The sequence below is a fragment of the Rhododendron vialii genome, chromosome 13a (genome assembly GCF_030253575.1).
Source record: "Rhododendron vialii isolate Sample 1 chromosome 13a, ASM3025357v1".
In the NCBI taxonomy this organism is placed as follows: Eukaryota; Viridiplantae; Streptophyta; class Magnoliopsida; order Ericales; family Ericaceae; genus Rhododendron; species Rhododendron vialii.
The window spans coordinates 27,844,131-27,862,797 of NC_080569.1; the positions used below are offsets into that span (position 1 = coordinate 27,844,131).

An 18,667-nucleotide genomic window follows, 5' to 3' on the forward strand; every position below is an offset into this window, starting at 1 on the left:
AATTCAGCTTATCTGCTTAGGAAACTTATTGACAACCAATTGCTTTCTTGCATAACTGCTTCATTATCTGTTTCTACGTAACCTTTGGTTCTTGGATTAGAACATGAGTTTGAGGTATGGAGCTGTTTGGAACAGAGGTTTAATTCTCTATCTAGGTCAAATATTCATGACCTAAAAAGAATTTTGTTTAACTTTACCAAAACTGGTCCAATGGATCAATACCTTGATGAGATCAAAATATGTGCTCAGAAATTGAGTGCTGTAGGTTATATCGTGGATGATGATGACATGATCTTTCATACCTTGAATGGTTTACCAGGAGATCAGTTTGATCCTATAAAATCTGCCTTAGGAGCACAGAGAGATCTAAAATTTCATGAACTAGTGTCTATCTTGAAGGCTGAAGAGTCACGTATACACAAGTCCAAAGGTGATACTAGTGCTACAAGTGTGTTTGTTGCTACTCAAAAACCTCAAGATTTGAATGTTTCCGGGGAAAGTAGTACCACAAAGGAGCCCAATATGTCCAATGCTGGCACTTTCTCTGTCTCTGTGGCTCACTCTTCTCAACCACAGTTGATTCAAGCTCACACACCTATGTTTCAGTCTCACTTTCCACAAAGTTCTTATTTTCCTCAGTTTGCACAAGCTGGTCCAAGGTTTAGCAATAATAGGACCAAGCCAAGAGGTCAAGTCTTTATTCCTTTCTCTAAACCAAGTTGCTGTCAAATCTGTGGGAAAGATAACCATACTGCTCGCACCTGTTATTATAGAAACACACAGCCTTCTTTCTTTCCTTCTACATCAGGTGCTCATCAGTCTAATATGTGGAGATCAGAGTCTCCATCTCAGTTCTCAGCACCTTTCTCTAGTGGACAGAATCACCCTTCAACCTCTTATCATGGACCTCCTTAAGCACATATGGTCAATGTTGGTTTTCCACCAACTGCTGGATATCAGAATGGTTTTGGTTATCAGAATGGTTTTGGTTCTCACCATAGGTTTGGTGGACATGGCAGCTATTCTTCTCATATGTCTTCAGGTTTTGAGAATACTTCAGAGATGTATCCCTCTGGTTTTCCATTTGCCTCTGCATTTGCTGCCACTCATTCTCCACCAGCAGGAAAGTCAGTCCCTCAACCCTGGTATTTTGATAATGGGGCTACAAACCATGTGACACCAAATGCTGCTACTCTTACTCACACACACCCTTACACAGCAGGAACAGGGGTTATGGTTGGCAATGGTAAGTTCTTGCCTATTGCTAGTGTTGGCACAGGTCGTTTGCCTACTCCACATGCTAAGTTTCAGTTAACCAATGTTTTGCACACACCTGCTATAACACATAATCTACTGTCTGTTTTCCAATTTGCCAAGGACAATAATTGTTCTCTGACCTTCAATTCATTTGGTTATGTCATTCAGGACAACCTTACCCATCAGATTCTGTACCAAGACCCATGCCACATGGGTCTTTACCTTATTCAGACCTGCTCTAAGTTTGCTCCTTCTCAGGTTCCTGTTGCTTTTCATAGTAATAAAGTGTTGTCTATTTCTTTTACTACTCTGTGGCACCAGAGACTAAGACAACCTAGTTTTCCCTTGTTCCAGGCTTTAATAAAACAGTTTGGTTTGCCTGTTAATAAACCCTTTGATGTCTCTTGTTATAGTTGTCATAGTGTGAAAAGTCACAAGTTGCCTTTTCCTATTTCTGTTACTCAGTCTGTTCAGCCCTTTGATTTGTTACATATGGATGTTTGGGGCCCTGCTCCAATACCTTCAGTCAAAGGTTTTAGATACTATCTCCTCATCATTGATGATTGTACCAGATATTCTTGGTTGTTTCCTTTACATTACAAGTCTGATGTTAAGACTACTCTCTCCCATTTCAAAGCTTATGTGCACAATCAGTTTAATACCACAGCTAAACTTGTTAGATCTGATAATGGCAAAGAGTTTGTTAACAACTATCTTACTAGTTTATTTCTTACTAATGGCATAATTCATCAAACTTCTTGTCCACACACTCCTAAGCAAAATGGTGTGGTGGAAAGAAAACATAGACATCTTATAGACACCACTCTTACTCTTCTTCATCAAGCAGGTATGCGTGCACAATTCTGGTTGGAAGCCTTACTTACTACTGTGTATCTTGCTAATCGTCTTCCTCATTCCTCCTTGCACTTTCAAGTTCCCTTTGTTCTTCTTTTTCGTACTTCTCCTGATTACTATGCACTTAAACATTTTGGGTGTGCTTGTTTTCCTTGGTTAAAACCATATCATCCTCACAAGTTAATTCTCAAGTCTACTCCTTGTGTATTCTTAAGGTATTGTTCTAACACCAAAGGATATAGATGCTTTGATCCCCTTACAAACAAAGTCTACATTTTTAGACATGTGAGATTTATTGAAACTAATTTTCCCTATTCTACTCTCTTGTCCAAAACACTTTCTACAGATTCTTCTGTTTCAGATCTGTCTCTGTTTTGCCATTCCTCTTGCTAGTTTTGACAATATTACTGTGACCATTACTCCTCCTATTATTTCACCCACACATGTTCCTTCTATTAATCATATTCCTTTATTTGCTACTGATGGCTTTCCTATTTCTTCTAGTTTTGAGTCTCTTAGGGATTCTTCTACAAGCAATCCTTCTACTCCTTCTAGTTCTGAGTCGTCTTCTTCTGTTCAACCTACTCTCCCTGTCCATTCTATGAGAACTAGATCACAAAATGGTATATATAAACCCAAGCATCCTCTTTCCTTACTGACTTCTGTGCCTTCTTTGTCTGTTGGTTCTTCTTCTTCTTTACCCACTAAAGAATCGTCTCATTTTTCTGAGGCAATTCATCATCATGTGTGGCAAAAAGCCATGGCAGAAGAGTATGAAGCATTGGTTAAACAAGGAACTTGGCATTTGGTTCCTCCACCTTCTCATGGTAATATCATCGGCTGTCAATGGATCTATAAAATTAAGAAACATTCTGATGGGACTGTGGCAAGGTATAAAGCTCGTCTTGTAGCTAATGGTAATCAACAAGAGGAAGGCATGGATTTTACGAAAATCTTTAGTCCTGTTATTAAACAACCCACTCTCAGGGTCATTTTCAGTCTTGCCGTTCATCATAATTGGCCACTAAGGCAATTGGATGTTTCTAATGCATTTCTACATGGGGTGATCTCTGAAGATGTCTATATGAAACAACCATTGGGCTATAAAGATCCAACTCATCCCAATTATGTTTGTAAGCTGTCCAAGGCTCTTTATGGTCTCAGGCAAGCTCCACGGGCTTGGTATGCAATGTTTTCCAGATATCTTGCTGAATTGGGCTTTGTCTCTAGCAAGGCTGACACCTCTCTGTTTATTTTCTCTCAAGACAGCAATCTTACCTTTGTTTTGATCTATGTGGATAATATTGTTATCACAGGAAGTGATACTACTTTTGTTACTAAACTGGTTACACTTCTCAGCCAGCGGTTTGTTATGAAAGACTTGGGGGCCCTTCATTATTTTCTAGGGATTGAGGTAACCACTTCTCCTTCTGGTTTATTTCTTTCTCAAGCTAAGTATGCTTCTGAACTTTTGCTTAAAGCTGGTATGGTGGACTGCAAACCCAGTGATTCTCCTGCCTCTGTCAAATCTGGTTCTCTTTCTTCAAATCCTCCTTTTGCTGATGTTCATCTTTATAGAACTATTGTGGGGTCTTTGCAATACCTAACCTTGACCAGACCTGAGATTTCATACTCTGTTAATGTTGCTTGTCAACATATGCATTGTCCCTCTCTCAGTGATTTTATTGCAGTTAAGAGGATTTTAAGATATGTCAAGGGTTCTATAATTCAAGGTCTACATTTTACTGCTAGTCCTTTATCTCTCACTGCATATGCTGATGCCGACTGGGCTGGAGATCCCAGTGATAGGAGATCTACTACTAGGTTTGGAGTGTTTCTTGGGTCTAATCTTGTATCCTGGTGTGCTAAGAAACAACATACTGTGGCTAGGTCTTCTACTGAAGCTGAGTACAAGGCCATGGCTCATACTACTAGTGACTTAGTTTGGTTGCAGCAATTATTTTCTGAGTTGCATGTTTTTTTGGCTTCACCACCTGTTTTGTGGTGTGACAACAAGTCTGCCATTGCTCTTGCTTCAAATCCTGTTTTCCATGCAAGAACTAAACACATTGAAATTGACTATCACTTCATTCGGGAGCAAGTGCTTCGTAAAAGTATTGTTCTTGCTCATATTTGCTCTGAGGAACAGATAGCTGATATCTTTACCAAAGCTTTGTCCGTATACAGATTTCAAGCTCTCAAGTCCAAACTCAAGATAGGTGAGCCACCCTTGAGTTTGCAGGGGGCTGTAAAGGAGTTGAACTCAAGCATGGCTCATTCTTCTTCTAAGTCAGCTACGGAATAAAAAGCTTTTGCCATGTTAGCATTAAGTGGTGTATGGTTAGTTTGTTAATTAGTTGAGGTTAGTAAGGCTAATACTGGTAGCTTGTAATCAGGAGCACATAAAAGGGGGTTTTCCCCCGCTTTGTAATCATCGAACAATAAATGTTTGAGTCATAGAAATGATTATTTTGCAACGTACGTCTAAGTTGACGAAATGGGTATTAACAATCTAATGAATTAATAGACTTAATTAAAGGACCACATTCCTAAGTTGGGCAATTAAGATGGGACAAATTAAGGTACAGAGAGTCTGTAGACTTCCGTTGAATTATTAATCACAATTACAAAAGACAGCAATTGCGTCAACTTCTCTGATGTGTTTCCAGTCTTCAGTCTTACACATTGCGCTGAATTTTCTTAGCTCGATCGGTTTAATTCCTTCCAGACAGACAACACGACTTTGAATGTAAGAAATTAGTAATTAAGAGATGGAAATTAATGAGGAAATTATGAGATTCTATTCAAACTTCGAAGCTAAGACTAGGAGTCCAAAAAGCTTTCACACGTACGAACGACTAGGTTTCCTCAGGAAATGTCAAACCCGATCGAGTAGTCAAGATGTCATATGGAGGAGAAATTTTTCAGTGCAGAGCGGATATCCCACGTGATGCCCGCTCAGCACTCCTGAGTCGTCCGATGCATTTTTAGACGGTTCAAATTAAAATTTTCTCTCTCTTCTCACCCCTCCTCTTTCTCTCTCCTTTTTCTCTCTCTAAATTCGAGCCATCGAAAATCAAAATGAACAACCCGAATGTACCCAGCGGTTGAAAATTTTCTCCATATAGAGTATAGGTCCAGCTGGGACCGGTATAGCTAGTCTCACCATTGCATGATCACTTTAGATACATAAGAGCATATCCATCATTCACACCAAATTTTTAGCCATTCAAGCAAGGAAAAGTGCAATTTCACTCATTTAGCTAGTCATTCAATACCCAATAGCCTAAGCAAAACCAAATGCCATTTGTACCAAATCAATCCTCTCTTTCTCTCTCTCTTTGAAATTTGCAACAGCAGCAACACAACACGGCGGCTATTTCCAGTTACAAACCCAGAACCTTTGTTTCAGTCGACAACCACAAAACCCATAAATACAAAATCAATCCTCAAAAAAGTTACAAATCAAATCTCAAATCAATTCCTGTCAAAAACATAAATTGATACCCCACAAATTCAAATTAAGCCAACATATACACATATATACGCCTATATGGGACCACCAGATATATTCGAACCTGGATCAGATCGATTCTTTTTTGAATCTTATCTGCACACACCATTAAAAATTCCAAGAACGTACCGGAAAACTCGCCGGAGAGTGGAAGCAAAGCGAGAGAGGAGTCGGAATCCGATCCACGGGCAATGGCGGTTGACGACGGGCAACGCACTGTAGCGTAGGTTTTGATTCTGGAATCCACCTTCATCGATTTCACCAGATCCATGTCTAGGTCTGCGTCGAGGGAGAGAGAGAGAGAGAGAGAGGATCTAAAATCTTGCCGCAGTAGGCGAGCCGTTTTGGCGGCTAGTACGTAGCTGGCAAGGCCGGAGCGAGGCTGTTGTGTCTAGGTTTGGAGCTTTTCGTCGCCAATTAATTTGTCGAAAATCTCCAACAGCTGAGGCTGCTGGAGATGCTCTAATAGGACAAAAACACAACGGCATCACAACATAGGGCAAACATCCCAATTTGGTTGGCACCCAAATAATGCGATCGACAAACTAAAAATGTATAGCAAAGAGTAATAAAAGCAAAAAATGTTGTCACTATAAAAAAGGTTTTTTGGCCCAAAAAGTGTATAGCTAAGAGTAATAAAAGCAAAAAATGATGCCACATCGTCACGTACCCGCTTTGACTGCAACGTACTTTTCGTCCACGTGACCGCTCCCTACATATCTCTCGCCACACCATCTTCATTCTTCCACACACAACATCTCTCGCCACACCATCTTCATTCTTCCACACAGACCGCCACATCATCGTCCATGCAGGCACCACATCATCAAAAGTCGCCTCATCGTCCCCATGATGACAACATAAATGCATTTTAAATTTTGTGTCCCTCGACTCTCCGGTGTATCTACTCTCACCAATCCGGTATGACTAGTGTTGGTGTGCTCCAGTCGACCAAGCTTTGGATGATCAGACCTCTAGTTGGCGTTCTGTGGGCCTGATTCAACCGAATCCCGCCTTGTCTTCTTAGATTCGGCATTCTAGTGGCCGGCGGCAAGGTAATAATGGTGTAATGGGGTTAGGGTTTTTTCTGTTTTAATTTACCGGTTTATCTGGGTTTCCCGACTGATCTTCCCGATTCGGCGTTGGTACTAGTTTGGTTTTCCAGATCCAATTGGTGGTGGGTGAATAATTTTTTAGATTGTAGTTGTGTTTCTGCTTTCTCGAAGGTGGTATCCAGTACCTCCCGTGGTTGCGTCGACCTGTCGACTTGCCGGCGGTTGTTGTTATGCACGCCAGAGCTCGAAGTGACAGTGAGGCTTGCACAAGTTTGATCCAGTGCCTGTGTTAGTGGATTTGGGTTTCATCTTGTCTGCCAGCGCCTATACCTGCTAACAAGGGCATGCCGGCATTTGGCTTGTGGGTATCACGATCGTGAAGCTAGCCCAAATTTCATGTGTGCTTTCCTAAGATTTGAATTGGGACCCCTATTGGTTTCTCTGCTACTTTTACTGTGATTGGTTCTTTTATCCAGACATTTTCCCCTACATGCATTTGTAGTAGGTGCTTGTATCTAAGATTATGTAGTTTTAGTTCTCTACTTATCTTTTGATGATTTCTGTAATGCCGTCGGATTTTCAATGATTTATGGCATTGACCAGTTCAAAAAAGAAAAAGAAAAAAGGACACGAAGACAATTAATTTGATTCAATTATACGGTTATCCAATTATAAAATACAGACTGAATATGAAAAAAAAGAAAAAGAGACTACTAACCAGCATAAGCCGCTTGTAGGGGTCTCCACCCTGTTTATGGTAATGGAGAGCTAGTTTGTGCATAGTTGACCTCTTGTTGAAGTCCCACAGGTAATTTGTGTGCTCAGCTGGAAGATTATGCTATATGTGATCGAATTCCTCTAAGGAGCTAGTCGAATCCTCAAAATGACAGCGACCCAAGTATTATGCGCGCCATAATTGACTGTCGACGCATAATCAAAGGCTTAACACTTTTGAGTTTCGAATCGATTTAAGGAGAACTTTGACCACACATATACATACAATTGATTTCAACTCTAACAGTGTTTGGTGTGATCCCGATTCGATTAGAAGTTTGTTAAACCTTCAAGGTGACATCAATCTATGTATTATGTGTGCCAAGGTGATTGTCGGCACATAATAAAAAAACATAATGACTTTGAGTTTTATAATCGATTAGCTACAAACCTGGATCATACACAAACAAGCACCTTTGATACCCGGATGTGAGAAATATTGAATTATTCGGGCCAAGAGTGATATTCTCCCTAGGCCAAGCCTATACGACTACCTCTCCATTAACGAAGAACTCACTAAGAAAAGGCTAAAAACGACTATAAACATAACTAATTATTTAGGATATTACAAAAGCCAAAAACGACTATAAACGTAACTAATTATTTAGGTGATTACAAAAGATCCGGGTGCACCGATGAGATATATACGGAAGAGTTAGCCAAAAGTGTTCAACCTTCAATTAATCTCAATATCAGAGTTGTCTGTCGCAATAAATTCCGGATGAATAAGTGCACCAAGGGGCGGTAGGACTCCACTGATATTTGAGTCCTGAACTCCCCTGTTAGCAATTGAATTCCCCTCTGAGTAGTCAACTTCCCCGTTCTTCTTTGACTATTCCAATTTCCAATTCCTTTATAACTGACATTAGGAATTCACCATTTCAAAAGGAGTAAAGCTACGGTTCCCGACGGCCAAAATCACGATCGGAATCTCGACGTCCCGTTAGGCACATTCCAGCCACCGGATGGCCGATCCGAGCCGTCCAAAAATTCTATAAAAAAACCAAGTGGGCTTAGGTGGGAATAAACGGCATCCAACGGGTGTAGATAGCCGATCCAAGCACTCCATTTTTGGCCGATCCAAACACAAAAATGGATTGTTTGGATCTACATCTACACCGGTCAGATGTCGTTTCTTCTCATGAAAACCCACTCGATTTTTTTTTTTTAATTTTTAGACGGTTCGGATCGACCGTCCGGTAGCCAGAATATACCCGGCGAGATGTGAGAATTTCGATCTGGATTTTGGATAGGTAAGATAGACTTTCCGTTTCAAAAGACTTCATTAATTATATGCACGTACAGGTGCAAACAAGGGGCCCACGCGATGTTATTCACCATTTCCTTTCAAAAGACTTCATTAATTATGCACGTGCAGGTGCAAACAAGGGGCCCACGCGATGTTCTCGGTTCTGCGCACCCAGTTTTCTTCGATAGATGTGTCAAATTAGTCGTGCCGTGTCGGCACGGCTCGTTTAACTTCGTGCTTACCGTGCTGTGTCGGTCCGTTTATTTTATTTACTTAAATTGTGTCGTGTCGTGTCGTGCCGTGCCGTTTGTCAATCGTGCCGTGCCGTGTCGGCCCGTTTATTTAAATCGTGTCGTGCTGTGCCGTGCCATTTGCCAATCGTGTAGTGCCATGCCGGTCCGTTTCTGAAATCGTGTTGTGTCGTGCCGGTCCATTTTCTTAAATCGTGTCGTGTCGTGCCGTTTTCAATCGTGCCGATCCGTTTTCTTAAATCGTGTCGTGTCGTGCCAGCCCGTATTCTTAAATCATGTCGTGCCATGCCGTTTTCAATCGTGTCAAGATGTGCCGGCCATTTACTTAATCGTATCGTGTCGGATCGGGCTGTTTTAAGTCGTGTCGTTTTAGTCTGCCCTAACATATATGGGTTGACTTAAGGCATAACTAATCTTGCATCAGACATGTAACCATTGTATGCATTTTATTTTTTGACATATTGGAAACTCAGCGACATTGGGTAAGGATAGAGAGATCCTTGCATTCACTGCATCCTCATAAAAAACAAGGGATGAGTATGTGTGTTTGAGAGAGAGAGAGAGAGCGAAGTTGCTATTCAGCTTCGGTTGCCCCTTCTTTTTCTTTTTCTTTTCTTTGAACGTCCCCTCTTTTTTCTCGTTTTTTCAACTTCCTACTTAATAAATCTTAGACTACTTTTTGGTTATTATACAAGCGAGTTTGGTAAATGGCTCAATCAATCTGCAGTTGCGCTTTCAATTCTTATTGTCGCACATTTGAATAGTTTGAGGTGTTTTCTTAAAAAAGCTTTTACCGTTTTACGCTTCTACTAGTGCACGAGAATTATGTTAGGCAAAAGGTCTACACTCGGTCTCAGAATATCATAATCACTCTGTAACTTGCAGAAGATAAAAAGGAGAGGACAATTCACAATGAAAAGAGAAAAATAACAATGGACTCTGCATTTTCATATACCATGGCACGCCAAAAAAAATTAACAATTAAAAAAATAACATATTACAATCCCTAATTAAAAAGAAATTTTTGGTCTTAATGAAGTAAAATTTAACAATTAAAAAAATAACATATTACAAATAGTCCTATCGTCCTAATCCAGACAGTCCAGCTAACTCTTATTTATATGTTTTTTTTCCCTTATTTCTACTATGTATTTTTTTTCTTTTTTGTTTGACACTTTTTTTTTTATTTCTTGTTAGATTTGGAGTAAATAATATATGACTTTTGCATGTTTCCTTTCATATTAAATTATTCTTGCACCATAAATATTTTGATAAGTTTTTTTAGTTTTACTTGTTATCTTGTATTGTAATGTTAAATTTGCAAACCAAAGGTCCAAAGCCTATTTAATTTTACTAACAAAAACAAAACAAATATTTTTATCGAATAAAATTTGATAGTTTTTTAAAAGTGAAAAAATAATTTTTTAAAAACATGATTTTTTAATAAATTTTTTTTTAAAAAAATTAAATATCTTAGTTGTTTACCTTTAAAAAAAGGTAAATAAATATTTTTTACCCAGTAGAAATTGTTTAATTTTTTTTAAAATTTAAAAAAAAAGCCATTTGGCTTATTTAATTTTTTTTCCCGTGCCCATGTCGTGCCGGGTCGTGCCCGTGCCCGTGCCTTGCTAGTACTGTGCCGTGCCGTTCCTGTTCACTTTTCATGCCCATGCCCGTGTCGTTCCCGTCTATAACCGTGTCGTGCCGTGCCGTGCCAGGCCAACTTTCGTGTCGTGTCTGTACCGTGCCCCGTGCCCACTACAATCATGTTGTGTCGTGCCGTGCCAGGCCAATACCGTGCCTGTGACGTGCCGTGCTACCTCGTGCCCGTGTCGTGTCGTGTCGTGCCGACACGGCCCATTTGACACCTCTATTCTACGATGCCCTTGACTGATTTATTTTTTTTTTCCCCACGTGCGAGTGGCCGGGCCAAATTGGTTTTCAACGGATACTTATCTTTGAATTACCTGAAATTAATAATAACATATCTCACGCGTAATATCATCAAAAGTATTCAATAATAAACAAAATAATACGATAGATACTCTCTCCGTTCCAAAATAGATGACAATTTTGAAATTCATGTCATTTTTCGTCGCTTATATCTTTCAATCTATAATATTTTTTATGAATTTGAAAATTTTGTATAATAAAACTAATCGATAACTATCAAATAAGATTCATGTTGCATATTTTTTGAGATCCATATTGAAAAATATAAAGAATTAAAATTGATACGAATATCAAAAATTGACATCTAATTTGGGACGGAATGAATAGAAGATACGGAGTATTAATTAAGCACAATAATATAAAATATTGTGTACTTTTCAGAAAGAACCAATCTACTAGCACAACAAATCTGTGTACAGATTTTTATGTGGGGCTTACTACGGGTTCTACACAAGTGATCCGAGCCGTTTATTATGTTTAAAACATTTTTTTAAGGGCCTCCGCGAAAAATCAGCTCAATTCGATACCTATAAGTGCTTGATTTAATCATCTAACTTTTCATTCAAGTTTTTAGAGAATGAAACGTTAGAAGGTTACATCAAATACTTATAGGTATCGGATTGAGCTGAATTTTCGCGGGGGCCCTTGAAAAAATGTTTTAAACATAATGAATGGCTCGGTTCACTTGTATGGGACCCTTAGTGGGCCCCACATAAAAATATGTGCACATTCTGTGCACAGATTTGCTGTTCCAGTAGACTTTCTGTTTCAGAAATTCACACCAGTCGAGAATCCAGATTTGGGATACCCAACAGTTCAACACAGTAGTTGAAGAAAAGAAACATAGTACTATACAAATTATAGGTAGGTAGACAGATACATGAGCTGTAGACTTTTGGATTTATAGTCAAGCAAAAATACTACAAATATTTATTTTAAAAAAAAAAAAAGGAAAGAAAAGAAAGGTAGGTGGGGAAAGGATAAGTGAGCATTGGTCATTGGTGGGCACATATTGCACGAACTTTTCAGGAGAAAATGACGTGTAGCTTTTTATTTTATTTTTTGTTTACTTTTCCAAGTAAATCAAATTTGGTTGATTTTCCCATTATGGCCGGGTTGCTGTTTAGTTGTCTCAAAAATCTAAAAATGAACACACATTGTGTCAATCAAAGACATCAAATGTAGGCCATGTAGCTTAAAACTGGCCTAAATAGTGTTGGTTTGGGTACTGATTGAATTCCCCTGTTTTACCTCCAGTACAGAAAATATTTTCATTTGTTTTCAAAAGAAAAACCATGATCATGTGATTTGTGCAGGAGGAAATCTGTTAATCAAGCTTATACTTTATGATAGTCACACTTCGACTTGTTGGTTGCTTAGTGTTAACTGCTAAGCAACCTCTGCCTGGTCTGCCTATCATCTTATCAGTACTCCCTCCGTCCCAATTTGTTTGTCCCTTTTTTTGACTTATACATGTTTCAAATTGACTGTTCAATTTCAAAATCAATGATTCGGATTATGTAGATTTTCAAATCAATGGATTAGATTTGATTTCCTTAATAAGTTGAAAACTCGAGATTGGACAAACAAATCGAGACGGAAGGAGTATTATTCTACGGTAGTTATTTGGTCGACCCAACCGTCCAAGAAGGCAAGACAGCAAGGAAAATCAAACAATTACATCAACAACGTGAAAAACCACTTTAGCTTAATCATTTAGAATATCCACCAATACGTAAACGATGATCAGAACCTTTCTTTTTTTTTATTCATGTGGTTCCATTTTTTCCTTTTGTCTTGCTTAGCAGAAGTTAAGGTGCAGAAATGTTCGTTGAACAACAGATATGTACCAGTAAAAGTAACTCCGGATAGAAACCAAGTAAGCCAGACGATACTGTCCACTTAATACTATGGCAAATCTTGTGTTGTGTCTGGCCTTTCTTTTCCTTGCGTTTGGCGAGGTGCAATGCCGGTTCCTGAGGCTCAATTCTTCCGTGTTAGTCTCCGATGGAGTTGCCAATGTTGATCATCGATCCTCGATTCTTAGCTTGAACGGCCTGTTGTCGTCCTCTGCGGACGTTTGTGAGCACTACTATGGCTTTTTCCCGTGCGCCGATAACATTGGAGGCTTCCTCTTCCAAATAGTGGTGTATGAGTACTTGTTGGCGACAGGGGAGAAGTTTTTGACCAAGGGTAGCAAGCAACTGTTCAACATCATTGGCACCGGCTTCTTTGGTGATGTTTTTGAGATCCTTATGGTGTTACCGGAAATGATGGTGGTTCTAAGTAAGTTTTACAACTTTTAAGTTCTAACTATGCCTGTTTTCTTTAGTTGTTCCTCTATATCTCTACCTAGACTTCCGGTTGGAGACGGAGACCTCTCAGAGTTGGGCATCCGACGTTAGTTCATAACACGAATACGAAATAAAATGGATTGAACTTGGTTTACCGTGCATTTAGGACTCATGCATACAGTGAAATTAACTTGCAAAACCTTCTAGTGGCCTGGCTGTGTAGCGTTGTTCCTCCGTCACCCAAAAAAAAAAAAAAAAACCGTTAGGCTTGCAGCTTCCTGTTGCACAATCTCCATAGTAAGACTTGTGGGGAGGTGATTGATGATTTCATTTTTCTGCCATGTAAATTGATTTTGCTGCGATTCAACAAGAAGCCTTCTTTTTTAGTTTCTACCTCATCTAGTTTGAGATAGAAACTAAAAAATACAGACTGCAGTGAGACGAAACCGAAGTGCTCCTTATGAGTTCATTAACTGACATTTTTATTGGCACTTGCAGTAGCTGGACTCACCGAAAACGAAGAGGACGCTCAGTCTGGTGTTTCGGTTTCGGTCGGTGTATATGCTGGTTCCACGGTGTTCTGTCTCACACTGCAGTGGGGAATATGTGTAATATTTGGCAGAAATAGCTTCAAACCCGAAAGTTCAACTTCCCAAGATTCAGAACACTCAACTTCAAGAACATCGCTGATGAAAGAAAAACTATCATTGTTAACTGGTCTGTTTTACCATTTTTGTTATACTTAAGTCAAGCTCATATGAACATAGACCTGATCTTTCCAATCCTCGCAGATTCCGGTGTTACCACTGACAACAAGACTGGCTATACAGCAGGAATCATGCTTCTTTCCTTGATTCCGTTTTTTATTGTACAACTATCCGGCATAATAAACACTTCATCTGGAAGTCGCATCGTAGTTTTGATAGCACTAATAGTATCAGTATCAGGACTACTAGCGTACTTTATGTATCAGGTATACATTCTGAATTTCGAAAGCAATTATTAGCAGTACTTGAATTGCCTTGGCAGGTTGTGGTTTCATGGCATCGTCGATGTGTATATGTGCAGATTCTCAATCCATGGATTCAGGAAAGAAGTCTTGAGTATATGAAATACGAGAATCTGCTGGCAGGGTTTTTGAATCATGTGCAGAGGCATACACAAGGAAGGCTCGTCACAAACGAAGGCGCGCCCAATGTTCCTGTCATCAGAAGGTTTGCTCTCAACAGGCGTCATAAAACAAAATTATACAGAATAAAAGGCAGGAGTACTTCATATTTGAAAATTTTGTATTGGCAGTCTTTTTGCGAAAGTCGATAGAGATGGAGACCAGACCGTATCCATTTCTGAAGTAGAAGCGCTAATTGAAGACCTTAAGTCAGGAAAAGTGGACGTAGAGAAAGAATACGCGATAGCAGAGGTACTGAAAACATTCGATTTGAACAAAGACGGAACCATAACCGAAGGTGAGTTTGTTGAGGGATTCAAAAAGTGGATACATGAAGCCAAGCACTTAGCTGAAGATGGAAGCTCTCACTCCAGGAAATCGTTACGCCAGGCAAGTTCTTGCTGTTAAATTCTTCACCAAAATAGGACCACAGTAAAACATAAGCTCATTGTTGGGAAAAGTCTTTAACAAGTGTCTCCTAATTTGCAAAAAAAAATATGTTCACAAGTTTTTAGATTCAAAGAATTTTGCAGCGCCTTGCAATAGTGGCATATTTACCGTATTGACAGTTCGACTAGAAACCTTTTTTTTGAAAATTCCATGCAGGTTGTACAACCGTGGATTGAGAAGAGAAAGCACGAACTTGTCAAGATTGAGCGTCTTATGTCACGAATTCTGAAACATGTTCAAAACCAAGCTTTTGAAGCTGATGGCCTTGTCACTGACGATGGAAGGCCCAATGTAGACCGCATAAAAAGGTTAGTCCAACCTCTTTTGTTTCCTCGATTTTTCTTTATTGCACTTAGGCTTGTCAGTGGGCCGGATCCGATAAATTCAAATCTGATAAGACTCGAATCCGATAGTGGTAACCGAATCCGAAAAATTCGGATCCGATCTGAAAACTTTTTTACTTCATAAATTTTAGCAAAAAAAAAAATTTAATTTTTTGAAAAAAAAATTATTTTCCAAAAAAAAATATTTTAATTTAAAATAAAAATAAAACTTCTTAAACATTTTTTTTTCAAAATAAAAAATTTACAGTTTTTTTTAAAAAACTTAAAAATAAAATTATTTCGGATCGAATTGATAACGGATTTAATCTGATCCGATCCGTATTTGGATTACCGGAATCGGATTGTCGGATCGACGTTATCGGATTCGGATTGGATTTTTTGGATCCGGATCAGATCCAGTCTATTGACATACCTAATTGCACTTTTGTCTTTGCTAATACACTTATTGGCTTTTGCAGTCTCTTTGAGGAGTATGATTCTAATCACAACAAACTTATATCGCAATCTGAGTTGAAAGAAGTGATCCAAAATATTAGATTCGGAAAATTTCCACTGGATCATGACTTGGTAGCGGAGAATGTGATGAAAGATTTCGATGAAGATGGTGACCAAATGATCAGTGAGCAAGAATTCGTCAATGGATTCACAAAGTGGATTCACAAGGCCACCCACATAGCCAATTCAAAAGACAGCAAAAACTTCATCGATGAATTCGACAAAGTAAATAGCATCCTCCTTCATGATGATCTATTCAAGGAACGGCAAATGTATATATATTCACAAAACATAGTCATCATGTCATAACAGATTCCTGTACTTTGATTTCGCAGATTGCATGGAAGGAAGTTGACTCACTAATGTATGAAAAGGAAGAGAACAGAGGCATCATTCATAAGTTATTATCGCGGGATTGCATAAAATCGGTACTACAAATAATCTTGGGGGCTGCAATCGTCAGCTTCCTTGCAGAGCCTCTTATATACAGTATTCTAGACTTATCCACTGCTCTAGGACTGTCTACTTTCTACATCTCATTCGTGATAATTCCGTTCGCATTGAAATTTAAGATGGCGGTATCAGCAATATTTCCTGCAAGCCAAAAGAGCTTAAAAACAGCTTCCTTGACATTTTCAGAGGTCATTCTCCCTCTTAATCTTATAACCTCTCTCTAAAACCATCATATATAGTACTGATAAACTTTGCGGGTTCATACATTGGCAACCCGAAAGAAGTAGGTCCACGGTGACAATATTTCTTGATTTGTTGGTTGCAGATTTATGGCGGGGTGGTCATGAACAACATAACGGGCTTGTCGATACTTCTGGCCATTGTGTACATAAAGGGCTTGACATGGGATTACTCAGTCGAAGTGCTGGTCGTTTTGGTGGTTTGCGCTATAATCGGTCTTCTCGCATTCTTTCGCTCCAGCTATCCCCTCTGGACTTGTATATTGGCATTCTTCTTGTATCCGTTTTCTCTGCTGCTGGTTCATTTCCTTCACAACTCTGTTGGTTGGGACTAACCCTTGTGGAATTGAGCTCTTCTGCCCAGTCAGATTTTTTTCGACTCTGGCTAGTTAAAAGATCCAAATCCCAATTTTTGCTAGTTTCTATTTTTGTTGCATTTATACATAAGTCTGGCTACTTGAAGATTAAAACTTATGAAAGATATTTCTTCTTTATTTTCATATAGCTGGATACATATCTGATATAGTATCTTATTTGTTCAAATGTTTATCTGAATTTGTCTCGGACTCTGATTGGCTATTTTTTATGATAAGTAGAAAGTATATCTTCTTTTACAAATCAAATCTTCTTGTTTCTTTTTTAAACCCCAAGGAGTTGGCCCGGTGATCTTGGCTGGAGACTTAAGAGTTTGCTCTCTCCTAAGTTCTTAGATTCGGTTTCCACTGCCAGCAATGTCACGCCCCAAATCCGGGAGCATGACCGGCCGTGTACCATGAAGCATTCAAGGGACACGAAGCCTAATTAAAAATATATATATTTTTGGCAACTTTAAACAATTAATGAAAAACTGGATATTTTATTACAATAAAATGCACGACACCAACCCAATATTTTTCTATCTCCAAATTCCACAACGAACTGCCAATTAAAAAAAAAAATGGGGAAGCTAATAAATAAAAATGCGGAAGCTTTTTGACAATAGAAAAGAAATAAAAATGCAGACGTCCTAGAGGTCCAAACAGAAGGTCCCGACAACGCCGCAGAGTCCACTACAATGCCCCATGAACTAACCTGAAAAATAATGTGGAATAAATCCGTCAGCTGACGAGCTCAGTGAGTAGTTAAGCATGCTAAGGGTAATACAAAGTGGCATACTTTCAACAAAAGATTATTGTGGGCTTCAAAGAAATGGTTTCAAATTAATAATAGAGATCGATGGTTCAACGAATACTATCAACAAACCGAATATTGAACAAAGAGATCAACAACTCAACAAATAGTATCCACAAGATAAATAACGGATTAACGAATAGCAACAACAATAATCGAATCACCACAATAATTATATCAAACAATGAATCCAATAATATCCGAACGACGAACAACAATAACAAAAGTATGAACCAAAGTGAGAACCATAATTACTAATTTCCAAATGCCAAATATTTTCTCAGGGCTTTGCCCGTTGGATCCAACATCGTACTTAAAGTCACCACAGGATGGCGCCTGGGACCTTTTCCATAAGCCGATCCGGAATAGGGTCACAGGGTATTTCACAAGTCTTTTCCCTATCCGTTGAGCACTAGAGTCACAGGGTATTTCACAAGTCTTTTCCCTAGTGGCCAAAGTCACCACGATATCTCACGGGTCTTTTCCTTGGACTTTAATAAATATCAACACAGTCTATGGTCCCAAACACAAATAGAACAACGGCGAGCCGGAGGCACCTGCACCAGGATTATTCTCCGTGCCGTTGCAGAGTCACAATAAATATTATGGAGCAACAAGAAAAATATGGGCAATCCAACAATCCTATTAATTTTTATCAATGAACCTTGTATGCCAAAGGGTACGACAATTGCCAATAATTATGAGAGCAACGAATAGGAATAATTATCATCGAATCACAACCAATAACAAACTGTAAAGAATCGATAGGCTCAAGAGGATTCCAAAAGAAGGGATCACATGCTTAACTACTCACCTTAAGTCTGAGAGAATGCAACCAATTGCAATGTTGATAACAATCCACTAGTCTGTATTGCAAACAGAAGAAACAAATAAATTTAAAAGTGTGTGAATGATCTACTGTACTGTAACTAGTCAATGCCTGAACTTATACGGCTACTAATAATTAATTCCTAAACCTAAAATCAAGTGCCACCAATCAACAATACTCCAACGTGCAAATCACCAGAAACTTATTTTGCAATTGAATACCACCATTACTTCTCACCTTCACACACGGCAGGCACACACGGCAGGCATATGCACGCACACCTCTCTCTCTCTCTCTCTCTCTCTCTCTCTCTCTCC

The 18,667-nt window shown here is 39.0% G+C and overlaps 1 protein-coding gene across 2 annotated transcripts; it reads left to right on the top strand.

The window, feature by feature from the left end:
• The first annotated feature begins 12,566 nt into the window (after positions 1-12,566).
• On the top strand, positions 12,567-16,851 carry LOC131313308 (sodium/calcium exchanger NCL2-like). Of its 2 annotated transcripts, none has more exons than XM_058341543.1 (9): positions 12,567-13,194; positions 13,701-13,919; positions 13,994-14,175; positions 14,271-14,416; positions 14,502-14,760; positions 14,977-15,128; positions 15,623-15,884; positions 15,995-16,300; positions 16,438-16,851. In XM_058341543.1, the coding sequence occupies exons 1-9, from the start codon at positions 12,819-12,821 to the stop codon at positions 16,684-16,686; spliced, it is 2,151 nt and encodes a 716-aa protein (XP_058197526.1). In that variant the 5' UTR covers positions 12,567-12,818; the 3' UTR covers positions 16,687-16,851. The 2 variants fall into 2 exon arrangements, with proteins under 2 accessions (XP_058197526.1, XP_058197527.1); XM_058341544.1 differs by having other exon boundaries at positions 13,704-13,919.
• Positions 16,852-18,667: the final 1,816 nt, after the last annotated feature.

Coding starts and splice junctions, on each gene's coding strand:
- LOC131313308 (XM_058341543.1), top strand. CDS start 12,819: ATGGCAAATCTTGTGTTGTGTCTGGCCTTTCTTTTCCTTGCGTTTGGC. Junction 13,195..13,700: donor GGAAATGATGGTGGTTCTAA/GTAAGTTTTACA, acceptor TGGCACTTGCAG/TAGCTGGACTCACCGAAAAC. Junction 14,761..14,976: donor CCAGGAAATCGTTACGCCAG/GCAAGTTCTTGC, acceptor AATTCCATGCAG/GTTGTACAACCGTGGATTGA.